Source organism: Sus scrofa, chromosome 10 (genome assembly GCF_000003025.6).
Source record: "Sus scrofa isolate TJ Tabasco breed Duroc chromosome 10, Sscrofa11.1, whole genome shotgun sequence".
Taxonomy (NCBI): domain Eukaryota; kingdom Metazoa; phylum Chordata; class Mammalia; order Artiodactyla; family Suidae; genus Sus; species Sus scrofa.
The window spans coordinates 46,034,516-46,048,151 of NC_010452.4; the positions used below are offsets into that span (position 1 = coordinate 46,034,516).

At 37.6% G+C, this 13,636-nt stretch overlaps 1 protein-coding gene across 6 annotated transcripts in view; it reads left to right on the top strand.

The window, feature by feature from the left end:
- The window catches only part of MINDY3 (MINDY lysine 48 deubiquitinase 3), an 82,613-nt gene that overhangs the window by 54,428 nt on the left and 14,549 nt on the right, over positions 1-13,636 (top strand). For all 6 annotated transcript variants that reach the window (XR_299132.3, XM_005656813.3, XM_021064830.1 and 3 more), the window contains one exon: positions 12,683-12,755. Coding sequence is in view for 5 of the 6 variants with exons in the window: in XM_005656813.3 (XP_005656870.1) it covers positions 12,683-12,755 (73 nt within the window). In the remaining variant the exon portion in view is untranslated. The remainder of the gene's footprint in view (positions 1-12,682; positions 12,756-13,636) is intronic.

The window sequence follows — 13,636 nt, forward strand, 5'->3', positions numbered from 1 at the left end:
GGAAGAGGGGAAAGGGGCTTAAGTGTGCTAAATTGCCTTTGATCATAAAAATTCAGTAGATCCCTAAGCTTATAAGCCAAAAAACAACAGTTAATGCATGCCGTATCATGTGTGGAGGTAAAAACAGAAGAACCTCCTTTTATTCTTCTATCTGATCAATTTAAATACACATGCATACACAGATTCTTTTTCCAGTTAGTGAATAAAAACAACTTTGATGAGTATTTATAAATAAACATTGTCACATTATATACTCCATCATGTTTAAGATTTGTGTTCACGGTTTGAGGTGGATAAGAAAATTGTTTTTCTTCAGTGAAATAACTTCTTAACTATCTGTTGTGGCTTTTCATTTTTTGATGAACAGTTTATTTTTTGGATTCTAAGTAATTACTGTTTTTAAAAAGAGGTATGTGATTTTTTTAATTTATTTTTTATTAGGCTATCGTTGATGTACACATTGAGTCAATTTCTGCTTTACAGCATAGTGACTCAGACATACATATATGCATTCTTTTTCTCATATTAGCTTTCATTTTGGTCTATCCCAAGAGACTGGATATATTCCCTGAACTATACAGTAGGACCTCATTGCTTATCCCTTCTAAATGTAATAGTTTGCATTTGCCAACCACAGACTCCCCATCCATCCCACTTCTTCCCCCTCCCCCTTGGCAGCCAAATCTGTTCTCTCTGTCTGTGAGTCTGTTTCTGTTCTGTAGATAGGTTCAGTTGTGCCATATTTTGGATTCCACATGTAAGTGATATCATATGGTATTTGTCTTTTTCTTTCTGACTTACTTCACTTAGTATGAGAGTCTCTAGTTGCCTCCATCTAGTTGTTGCAATGGCATTATTTTGTTCTTTGTGGCTGGGTAATATTCCATTGTATATATATGTACCACATCTTCTTAATCCATTTATCTGTCAATGGACATTTAGGTTGTTTCCATGTCTTGACTATTATGAATAGTGCTGCCATGAATATAGGGGTGCATGTATCATTTTGAATGAAGGCTTTGTCCAGATATATATGCCCAAGAGTGGGATTGTTGAATCATGTGGTGGTTCTATATTTAGTTTTCTGAGGAACCCCCATACTGTTTTCCAGAGCACTTGAACCAACTTACATGCCCACTAACAGTGAAGGAGGGTTCCCTTTTCTCCACACCCTCTCCAGCATTTGTTATTTATAGATGTTTTAAGGATAGCCATTCTGACCAGTGCGAGGTGGTACCTCATTGTGGTTTTGATTTGCATTTCTCTGTTAGTGAGGTTGAGCGTAAATTTGTGATTAAGTTTTAGTGCCAACCTGTTTAATAAAATCACTTGATACTGGAGATGTCCAGTGGCCCAGGACTTATTTTTATTTCATTAGAACCCTCTTCCCAACCCATGGAGAATCACTGAACACATTTGGTAGGATTGGAGGAGATTTTTCGTAATTCAGTTTTATTTGAAAATCAATAATAAAAATAGATAACCTTTGTGAACAGGTGGTAAAACTTTAAATTGATCATTTATATCCATCTTTAATCTTCAAGTTTTTTAATTTTGACCCTCTGCCATGTTTTAGACATAATTTTACTTTCCATCTAATATAGACAGGGTCACCTTTTTTTATCTTAACATCTGTGTCTGTGAAACAATAGAAATGATACTGTACTCTGATTATCTTAGAGAATGTGGTTGAAAAAAATGTATAGCTTGCTATCCTCTGTCAATAGGAGTTTTATACTAAATATTGAGGGACAACAGCATGGAATCTAACTGCAAGGACCTTTTAGGAACTCAGAGGCATCAAGCAGCAGGGGTCCCACAGAAGCTTCTATAAGGTGTTGAAATGCAGTACATAAATGGACTTTTTCAAAGAAGGAAACAGTTTCTTTTAAGCAGGAAGGAGAGTTTTCCAATTAGGTTCCTGAGCCACGGCAGAATAAAACCTTGGGATCGGTACATTGTGAGAGCCTAGGCTCTGTGGGCATAGGCAGTGTATTCAGACATCATACCATGGTGCTTTTGATGTCTTAGCTGCAAACTTGCAAATCTCCTGCACAGGTAAAAGGAATGACTTTGAATAGCAGATACTTAAAGAATTTAGGACATATGTTTTAAAATTATTTATCTTTTTGAGCAGTTTTCCTTAACTTCAAAAGAAAAAATAAAGCAGTGTAATATTTGTTTTAATGATACATTAATTAAATCTTTTCTTTTATAAACCAGGCCTTTTCATGCTCATGTTAATATACTTTAAAGGCCCAAATATTGCCCAATAGAATATTTGGACATTTGTTCCATTACCTTTTTTTTTTCTTCTTTAACCATCATTTTTCCTTTTGACTCTTAGACTTCCTTTTTATATTTGGGTTCTAAGATTAAGTTATTTGGGTCACTTTCATAATTTCCTCTTGATTTGGAACTAATTATGAAACTAATGTTCAGTGTGAATTCAAGATGAGGGCTTTGCATTTGAAAATATAAATATGATACTTAAGTATTATATAGAATTATGCATATACAGTGATAAAATAAATTTTTATCATCTTTGTTTTTATTGTGCATTTAAATCTGGGATAGCAGCTGCCGATCCAACATAAAAATAGTTCAAATCTACCTGTAACATCTAGTTTCATCTTCAGAAGATCAGTGATTAATTTGCTTGGTAATCCATTTGAGACTTTTGAAATTGGGAAGATGCATTTTACATTCCCTTTTGTCTCTTTTATGGTTATAAAAGGACTCATTGTATGGGTGTGCAGAGTGTCACCTTTGACCTTTCCTATGATAAAGCAGTTTTCCTTTCAGGTAAGAACACATGAAAATACATTTCTGTTTAAATGCAAAGTATGTAGAGAAACTGAATTTAATGCAAAGGAGAAACAAAACATTGAACTGTTCCTGTACCAGCTGCCAATTCTTACAGTGGTATCTGTTACTGGGAATCTAGGTAGAATTCTTTCCACAGAGCAAGCTCCTTTTGTGTATTACTCTTTGGTGTAACATTAGCAGGACTACATTACAGTTAGAGCCCTTTTTTAGGGTTTTTAAAAGTTGGACAGTTCTACTTTACCATTAATACATTTCTCTAGACGTATTAACACAGTTTTAAGGAAAAGAAGTAAGATGATGCTTTATAGATACTGTTTGTTATAAAGAAGATTCACTTCTGTGTATCTTTAATTACTGGGAAAAAGTCTTAGGACTGGAATGTAATTCGCGGTTGGGCATTTTGTAATGGGGTTTTCCTATGTATTAATGCAGTGTGGTCATCCTGTCCATTTATCCTAAGTAAATTTTAGAGTTCACATATTTGTTTAAATTTCAAGCCTTATCTCCTACAGAAAGGGATTGAATTTAAGAGCTAAGGTATTAATTTTTTTTAGTTTAAATCATAACTTGTCATGTTTCTATATTGGTTTTTAGGAATTTTTTTCTTCTCTTAGTTATCTCAGTCATGTCAGTGATGTCACTCAGCCTACCGAAACTAATCCCTCTTTCCATTTAAATTTCTTATAATTTTTTGTTAACAATAGAACCCAAATAATTGTTCAAATAAGACAAAGTATCACTGAGAAGCCTAAAGGCATTCTCTTATAAGTCAGGTCCATGTGTTTAGAATCAGCACTGAGAAGTCCGCACCTCTACCCATCTGTCTAGAATTGATGAAAATAATTGTAGCAAATAGAGTTGACTGCAGAAAAGGTCTTACAGCACATATTTAATGTATAATAGTAAGTGTTAAGAAATTTGTGTTTTTGCTTGTTTATTTTTCTGTGCTTTTGTTTATGTTGTCTTCTGCCCAGAATGTGATCAAAATCCTGCTCAACATTCATGGTCCAGTCTTGCCATCTTTTGTGTTATGACTGCTGATTCTCTTTCTCCCTTGATGCTCCTATAATTTCCTTTCTACATTCTTGTATCTATGATACTTCCTGATTTATCTGCTTTCCCAAGTCCCAAGTAGAACAAACATTATTTAGTATTGTGCTAAATACTGTTGAAATGCAGAGATTCATATACATTGTAATAGTTTGCTACTTACTTTTACTGAATGTTTCCTATGTGTCAGGCTCTAAGTATCTCACATTCATTTCTTATTCAATCCTCATTACAACCCTGTGAAGTCAGTATTTTCATCTATATTTTATAGTTTGGGGCCAGTGAAAAATAACACCTCCTGGCTAAAGCAAGGATTCTGACTTCTGAGGTTTTAACTAATGTCTGTCCTTTAGGAAAAAAAAAGAAAAGACACGAAAATTTTTACAGTAGAGTGAAATAGAGACTGATAGAGGGGAGACAGAGGTTCAGAGGAGATGATACTTGAATTAGAGGACATGGTATATATTAGATGTATAAAAAGAGGGCTAATTTCTAGGCTTGTGAAAAAGATGAAGCAAAAAGGCAAGAGACGTGGATGTGAAACTTCATGCTGTGTTTGGAGAACAGTAGTTGGTTCGGTATGGCCGAAATGTACTTGTTGCACTAGGAGACTGAGATGCAAGCAGAGGTTGGGATCAGATATAGTACCAGCTGCAAGAATTGTCTCTTCCCAGACCATCTTCATTACACCATATTTACATTCTTATCTTGATGGGAAAGGCTAAGCATGAGTGTCCAAGGTTTGAATGAAAAGTGTCTTCATGGACGTAAAACAGCCTCCTTAATTGAACAGTAAGAATTTCCGTATGAAGCTGTAATAAAACTTGAGTATTAGAAATTGGATACTATGACTCTTTTCCACGGTCAAACTTTTTTAAAAGTGTAGAAAAGGCCTTTGTATTAATCCAAGCCCTCTAAGCTCAGAGGACTCGTGGTGTGTGGACTCCAATTTCCATCATCTTTTTAGGCCTCCATTTTCATAGGAAGTCTGTACGTGCAGAGAGTCCCCTGTGTGCAGCTTGTGTTGCTAAAATCAATGTTGATGGGTGGCGTGAGGGAATGGAAGAGGGAGAAGTAGGTCGAGTGTGAAGAGGAAGAGCAAATACTGTACACGTGGGCAAGCAGACTAAACCTGGGGTACACGATTAGGGTTCAGTTCCTTTGGCCAGCTTTCTGAAGTCACAGAAACAACCCTAAAACTTAAACGACTTACACAGTTGTGTTCAAGAAGGGGGCAGTGAGAGCAGTGCGCCCCAGGTAGGAGAGATGTTTGACCACTGAAGTGGTTCAGAACTGCTTGCGTACGATGATGATAAAGGGGACTTTCACAGAGTCAGTGTTATTATATTTAAACTCTGCATACAGAGCACCCTCTGTTTGCCGGTGCTGGAGCACACTGTTCCCACCACACCCATCTCCCCAAACACACACCCCAGTGCTCCTTTTGCTCTTTTGTTTTTGTCTTTTTAGGGCCACACCCATGGCATATGGAGGTTCCCAGGCCAGGGGTCAGGTCAGAGTTGTAGTTGCGGCCTACACCACAGCCACAGCAATGCCAGATCCAAGCCACATCTGCAACCTACACCACCGCTCATAGCAATGCCGTATCCTCAACCCAGAGAGCAAGGTCAGGGATCGAACCTGCCTCTTCATGGATACTAGTTGGGTTCGTTAACCACTGAGCCATGACAGGAACTCCTCCTTTCGCTCTTAATCTTAATGTTGGCTGCACGTACCTTCTGTGCGCCTCCTTCTTCTATGGAGCAGCCTCTGTCAGGATGGCCTGTTTGCTCAGCAGAGGGAGAAGATGCCAGGCAAAACCACAGATGGCACTTAGGGTTTCTTCTAGGAGCTCTCAGGATGTCACTTCTGCTTCTATTTCTCTGGCCAAACCTGATGTCACTGGGGCCAGGAAGTAGGCCCCTCCCACAGAGAGGTACTGTGGGTCCCATAGCAACAAGCAGAGGTGACAGCTTACAGGGAAGTAAAAGGAATTGAGAACAGCAGTACCATCAACCACCATGGGTTACCATGTGTCCAGGTGACTTAACAGAGTTTTAATTAGTGTCAAGGACACAAGGAGTCTTTGCCTAGAAATAAAGAGGAACTTTTTGACTATCAGATTGATTTTTGCCCAGGTGATTATAAAATATTAACATCTAACATTTAAAAAGTCAGATAATCATTTCTCTTGAATCCTGTAGGTGTTCATACCTAGAGAGAATTGGCTTATGTTAGCTGTTTGCTTAATGAAATAGTGGTTAAAAGTGAAGACATTTCTTGGCCCAGTTCTTCAGAGTAAACAAGAGAACCCAGAAGGTGATTCTAAGTGCATAGGAGAGAGTGGACACCTTAGGCCTGAGGGGTGAATTCTCTGGCAGAAACTGGTAGAGAAAGGCTGGGGTTGGGGGGATCATAAAGTGAGTTGTGCAGTTATGGCAATAAAGAGAAAGAAAAAGAAGTCCAGTGGCTAATAGTAATAACTGTAATAGTTACGGCAAATCACATCTATTGGAGACTGCTCCTCCTACTGCCTTCTTTCGTTTACCCGGTTAGAGTGCATGTTTTTGTCCAGAAAGAACCTCACAGGGCTTTGCGGTATGTTCCCTACCCTGACTTCTCTGCTGACCCAGCACGGAGCCAGGTCACCCCCCCAGGGCTGTTGTGGAGATAGCTGGGACTTCTGCCCATTGTTTGGGAAAGATGGAAAAGTAAGAAAAAAGACCACTGTCCTACCTGCTTCCAGTTGATGGCAGTCACTGATTACTGTTTCTGACATTGACACTGAAGAACATTATGTACTTGAGAACATTTGAGAATTTTAAATGTTTCCAAAGTTGTTTACCTAAGTATTGTTAATGAATGAAGAGTCAATATGAAGCATACAATAAAGTGATTTTAAAGTGAAATTTTACTTACAGCTTAAAGGGAAATTATATACCAGTTAACTTCATTTTTTTTTTGAAGGACTCTTAGTAGCTCTAAAAAATATCTGCGAGCTATGATGTAATTTATATGTGTGTGATCGTTCTTGAACTTAGGTAACTCTCAGAGGTTCTTTGATTACTCATGACAACAGATTGCTCCTGATAATAATGAAAGGTACAGTGAGTAAGCTTTAAAGACCTTTTCCGTAATGAATTACATACTTATACCTACCTAACAAACTAAACACAAGCATTTCTTATATTTCAGTAGGTGTTCAGAAGGACAGCTAGCATTACAACATTTAAAAGGTTTATGGTGTACAGATAGAACGACATGAAAATGAGGTATTTGTTTCATGACTCTGGGAAATTAGATAGTCCCATTACAGCTTGGGGTTTTTTGGTTCCCTTCCCTTCTGTACCATTTTGCCATTAAGGAAAGTTGGGTGAAGCTAGATAATTTTAAAAGCTGTATTGTTTAGCCTTCCCTGTTGACCAGTAAATTGGCTAAGAAGGGGTTGTTTGCTCCAACATTCCTTTGATAAAAGCATCTGATTATACTTGACTAATGTAGAGAGCTACTTTTAGAGTAAAAATAATGTTGATGATAAATCAGAGTTTTAAAATATAGCTAACTACCACTAGCAAGAGAATCTAAAAACAAGAGTCGAATATTTAGATTCTCTTGCTAGTGGGGGAGGGAGGGTACGTGAAAGTGTTTCAGGTGCAGTACACGTTGAAATTTTCTCCTGACTGCTACAGCTAGAGACGACAAAAAGAAAATGCTTATGCAAGTATTGTTGCTGACTGGAGTAACTTGGAATTACATCTTTGGAATCTATTTATTTATATAACTCAATAGTTTTTTTAAAAAGAATGTTTATTACAGTATAGTTGATATATAATGTTCTGTTAATTTCTGCCGAACAGCAAAGTGACCCAGTTTTATATATATATATATATATGTGTGTGTGTGTGTGTGTGTATATTCTTTCTTGCATATATATATATTCTTTCTTTCATATTATCTTCCAGCATGTTCTGTCACAAGTGAATGGATATAGTTCCCTGTGCTATACAGCAGGACCTCATTGCTTGCCCACTCTAAACGTAACAGTTTGCATTTACTAACCCGGAACGGAACTCCCAGTCCATTCCTCTCCCTCCCACTCCCCCTCCTCCTCGGCAACCACAGGTCTGTTCCCATGCCTATGCATCTTTTTCTGTTCTGAAGATAGGTTCATTTCTGCCATACTTTAGACCCTGCATATAAGTGATATCATATGGTATTTGTCTTTTTCTTTCTAACTTATTTCACTTAGTATGAGAATCTCTAGTTCCATCCATGTTGCTGCAAATGGCATTATTTCACTCTTTTTCATAGCCAAGTGGTATTCCAGTGTATATATATACCACATCTCCTTAATCCGTTCATCTCTTGATGGACATTTTGGTTGTTTCCATGTCTTGGCTATAGTGAATAGTGCTGCAGTGAACATAGGTGTGCACATATCTTTTTGAATGAAAGTTCTGTCCAAATATATGCCCAGGAGTGGGATTACTGGATCACATGGTAATTCTATATTTAGTTTCCTGAGGTACCTCCATACTGTTCTCCATAGTGGCTGTACCAGTTTACATTCCTACCAACAGTGTGGGGAGGTTTCCTTTTCTCCACACCCTCTCCAGCATTTGTGTAACTCACTTTTTGAGGGTGAGACATTAATGTATGTTTGAATTTTATTTTAGAAGTAAATTTTTCCTAAGATAATTTTAACCACATTCATGGAAATAAGGATATAGGAACATCTTTTTCTCTCTTTCCCATTAGATTGTGACTTTAAATGTATAGAACAGGTGTTTATCTCCTCTAATAGACTTGACAGTATTCAAAACATTATGGGTGTCTGGATAGTTTTATGGGAAAATATATTAAAGATGTAATCTAAAAGCTATTGCCATATTAAGTTTTGGAAATGGAAAATCTAAGAGTGGAATCCTCTTCTTCATATTGTTCTTCACACTTAACATAGTTTTTAACTAAGAGTACTGTTTTACATTATCCTTTCTAGTTAAACCATTCCCTTTATGTGCAGTGAGAAAAATTTGGCACTGATATCACACTAAAATATTTTGTCTTAAGTTTATAAAGGACTCTTTCTCAATTAATGGAATTCTGTACTTGCTGTTCAGACTTACTATGCAAAATATGAAATATATTTAATATTAATGTGATGCCAAACTTACTACATTCTACTCCAGATATTTAAACTGGGGACCTTATTCAGAAGTGTTTAAGTTAAATAAGGCAGTAGAGGTCCCATCATGGCTCAGCAGTAACGAACCTGACTAGGATCCCATGAGGATGCGGGTTTGATCCTTGGCCTTGCTCAGGATCCAGTGTTGTCGTGAGCTGTGGTGTAGGTCACAGACATGGCTCAAATCTGGTGTTGCTGTGGCTAGGCTGGCAGTTGTAGCTCTGATTCAGCCCCCAGCTAGGGAACTTCCATATGCTGCAGGTGCACCCCTAAAAAGCCCCCCCAAAAAACAAAAAGTACAAATGAGTGTTGGAATTTGTAATTTAAAATCAGCCTGAACAGTTAAAAGGAGTTGAGCATGAAGCACTTTAATGGGAATAGAAGGTGGTTTTGTAACTTCCTGATTTCATCCCTAAACATTTTTTCGTTTTGTTGGGTTTTTTTCATTTTATTATTATTATTTTTAATAGCTATTTCCCCAATACAATTTTTTTTCTACTGTACAGCATGGTGGCCCAGTTACACATACATGTGCACATTCTATTTTTGCACATTTTCATGCTCCATCCTAAGTGACTAGACAGAGTTCCCAGTGCTACACAGCAGGATCTCATTACTAATCCATTCCAAAGGCAATAGTTTGCATCTGTTAACCCCAAGCTCCCCAACCACCCCACCTCCTCCCCTCCCCCTTGACAACCACAAGTCTATTCTACAAGTCCATGATTTTCTTTTCTAATATAAGGCACAAATGAACCTTTTCATCCATAAACATTTTAAACATTATATAAATTTAAATAAGCTTTAACTGAAAGGTTTTTTTTATGGTAATCTAAAAAAGCAATGTAAACACTCAAAATAAGCAATCAGTTTAGAAGACTGGCTTTGATTTGTGGTTGAAAAACTTTTGGAATGTTTTCATTAAAATTTACTGTGGGTTTTTTTTTTTTTTCTTTTTTTGGCCTCCCCCCCCTTATATAAACACATCTTAAAATAAGTGGTATAAGAACAGTTAATTCCTAAGGAGTTTAGCAGATTAGCTATGAGTCTATCACTAAGACCAAAGAAACAAAACAAAATTTTTGTTTTCTTTTTCTTTTCAGCCACACTTGCAGCATGTGGAAGCTCCCAGGCCAGGGATTGAATCCGAGGCGCAACTGTGACCTGCGCCACAGCTGTGGCAATTCCAGATCCTTAACGCACTGCACCAGGCTAGGGATTGAGTTCCACCACAGCAGGAACTCCACAGTTTTTTCTTAATTATTCAAGACACAGTTTGCTTTATTGTAATGACAGTTACAATTGATGGCTTTATTATGTGGAACCTGACTGCTAAACCACTGGGTTGTATCTTGAATGAAAAAAAGGAATTTTTGTGTAGGTAGTTTACGTCTGGGTTTTTTTGTTGTTTCCTCACAAAGAGGGTTCTGAGATACGTTTTCACCCGTTTAAACTTTAAGCAGCACATTCTATAAATTACTTTTTGGAAGCACTCTATTCTGAAGTCTTCGAAGTAACTGCTTTCACCCTTTTCCGTATCTTAGCTGGCAGGCTCTGCAGCCTTGCTCTCCTCTAGTGCTCAGCGCCAGTTCCTGCTGGCCTATGCGAAGCCTACTACTGGCACACACTGGGTGTTGATAGCATGCCAGGCAGTCAGCCAGCATGTGGTCTGCTTGAGTGTTGAATAGTCACCTCTGAATTCAGAACATTCAAAATTAATTCATTCTTCATCAAAGCCGATTCCCCTGCCCACCTACTGCTTTTCTTTCACAGTTCTCAGTCCTGTGTAACACCTTCAGTTCCTCTTGAGCTATGCTAGCTAATTCACATCTTTCTGCCTTTCATAATCCTATTCCTGCCAGCTAGAATTCCCTGTCTTCTTTTCTCTCTCCGCTGAAAGTCAAAGTATCTCTTTGTCCAACCTACTCAGGTGATTAAGACATCATCACATGCCCATATCTGTCAAAAGAAGGCATGTCTAATAAGTGTCAGAGCATTTGGGGGGAAAATGTAATATATTCTCTAAATCATCAGTCGGCAAACTGTAGCCCACAGGGCAAATCAAACCCCAGCACCTGTTTTGTGAAATATTTATTGGAACACATCCATGCATATTTGTTTATGTATTGTGTTATGTTGCTGTTCATGTGTTGTATTATCTTGCTACCATATGGCCTGCAACACCTAAAATAGTTACTTCCTGGCCCATTACAGAAAAAATTTGCCAACCCTTACTCTAAATGAACATTTGTTAAACCAGAGTACACCAGGAATTTTTGCCCAGTCTTCAGCTGATCTTTCTATGTCAGGCCAAGCCTATTCAAGCAAGAATTAACAACACATTTTCTAAAGCCTGAATTTTGTGCATGTTCATAACCAGAGGCAAGAGATAGGCAGTGAACAGTTCCTTAGGTCTACTTTCTTTCCACATTAGCACAGTATATTTTTTTATTTGTAGCATTTGAAACTTAGAGACGAGGCATCAGGTAGTTCATGTTAAGTTCTTTTTGTATTCTTATATTTTCTGAAATCTTTAACGCCAGAGAATTTGATGCAGACCTTTTTCTAGGACTAAAACTGGAATCATCCTTGTTCCCCCAACTTTATAAACAGTGGTAATTTCCTAAAACTTCACTTTGTAGGAAGATAAATGTCATGCTTCAGTTGTAGTCTCTGCCACCTCTCCCCCCCAAAAGACTCTTTTTGACCACGGAAAACTATTTCCTTTCCTTCTATTTAGAGCAGTTTTAATTAACATTTAGAAAATTTAAAACTCATTTCAAACTTTTCCTCATCACTTACTGGTAACAAAGTTGAAATGCAGCAGATAGTGAAGAAAAAGAAGGACTGTACCTTCACCTTGTGGCCCCAGATGTTCCCCCCTTGTGTAGAATCTCACCACCAGCCATACCCGTCCTCCTCAGCCAGAATTTCAGTGACAGTGGCTCACCCGCGAATTCCAATAGCCAGTCTGAAGGGAAAAACAGAAAAAGAAAGAAGAGTCAGAAATAGTTAAGGGGGCTACAACTTATTCTGGAACACATGTAGAAATGTTTACAAATAAGGTTTAGGAGAGGTAAAAGAAGTTAAGGAACATTAATAATGGTAGTTCCAATGTTAACAATTGCTCCCTAAATGTGAGAGCGACACCGCAGTCCTAGCTTTGACATAATGGTGATTATAGAGCCAAGGCTCTGCTGGTGCTAGAGAGAAAAAGGAAAGTGTTTTTGGAAATACTGTTCAAAAGCAGGCTAAGGGAACAAATTTAACTCAAGAATCCAGCGATATCTACCAAAATTACAAATGCCATCTCCCTTTGGCCCAGAAGTCCTACTCTGGAACTCCGTCCTACAGGTACAACTGTTCATGTATGAAATTACATGTTCAGGTTTGTTTGGTGCAGTTTTGTTTATAATAGTAAAAGACACAGTCCAAGGATGCAGCTATGAAGGACTGGACCATAAAACCAGAAAACCATCGAAAGTTCCACCAGAGGAAAACATGTCCTTTAACATGCATAGTGTTTATAAAATAATATTGAAAATGCAGGAAAAGGAGGCCCTAAAAGTTACTATAACTGTAGTTCATTGATAGCATGCTTTTTTTTTTTCTCCCCAGGATATGGCTTTAGTTGCCCCTGAGGCTCCTTCAGAACAAGCCAGAAGAGTGTTTCAAACTTATGATCCAGAAGGTAAGCGATTTTTATTTTTATTAACATTGACTCTGTGATTTGTATTGTTATATATTTGAAATATATTGATACTTAATTCCTGAGTTTTATTTTAAAGAGTTACTGGATTAATGAATGAAATGTAGCTCGCATTTCTTGAAAATTTTAAATAGGAACTGGTGAAAGTGGGAACCAAAAAAAAATTGAGTACTCCAGTGATCTTCACATTTTCAAATTTTTACATGGTATAAGGTTTTGTCATGTTTCTTGAGGTACTAAAGTTAGGGTTACTTGAATCTTTTTTTTTTTTTTTGCTTTTTAGGGCCACTCCTGTGGCATATGGAAGTTCCCTGCTAGGGGTCGAATTGGAGCTACAGCTGCCGGCATACACCACAGCAGCACTGGATCCGAGCTGCATCTGTGACCTACACCACAGCTCATGGCAGCACCAAATCCTTACCCCACTGAGTGAAGCCAGGATTTGAACCCACATCCTCATGGATACTATTCTGGTTGGTTTCCTTGGAACCACCACAGGAACTCCAGGTTACTTGAATCTTGATCTCTGAAGCCGTTTAACAGGGAAAGACACCACCTCGGAATAAGCTCTTTGAAAAATCATTTCTTTATTTATGTATTCGAATGAATAAATGTTCTATTTCTTTTTTAAAAATTGAGTTATAATTGGCATACAATATTCTCTAAGGTATACAACATGTTACTTTGATATATTTATACATTGCAAAATGATTATTACATCAGTGTTAGATAACACCTCTATCACATCACACAGTTAAGCATTAAGATCTAGTCTTTTAACAGCTTTGAAGTTTATAATACAGTATTTTTGACTCATAATCACCATGCTATTCATTAGTTCTCCAGAACTTAGTTATCTGCTA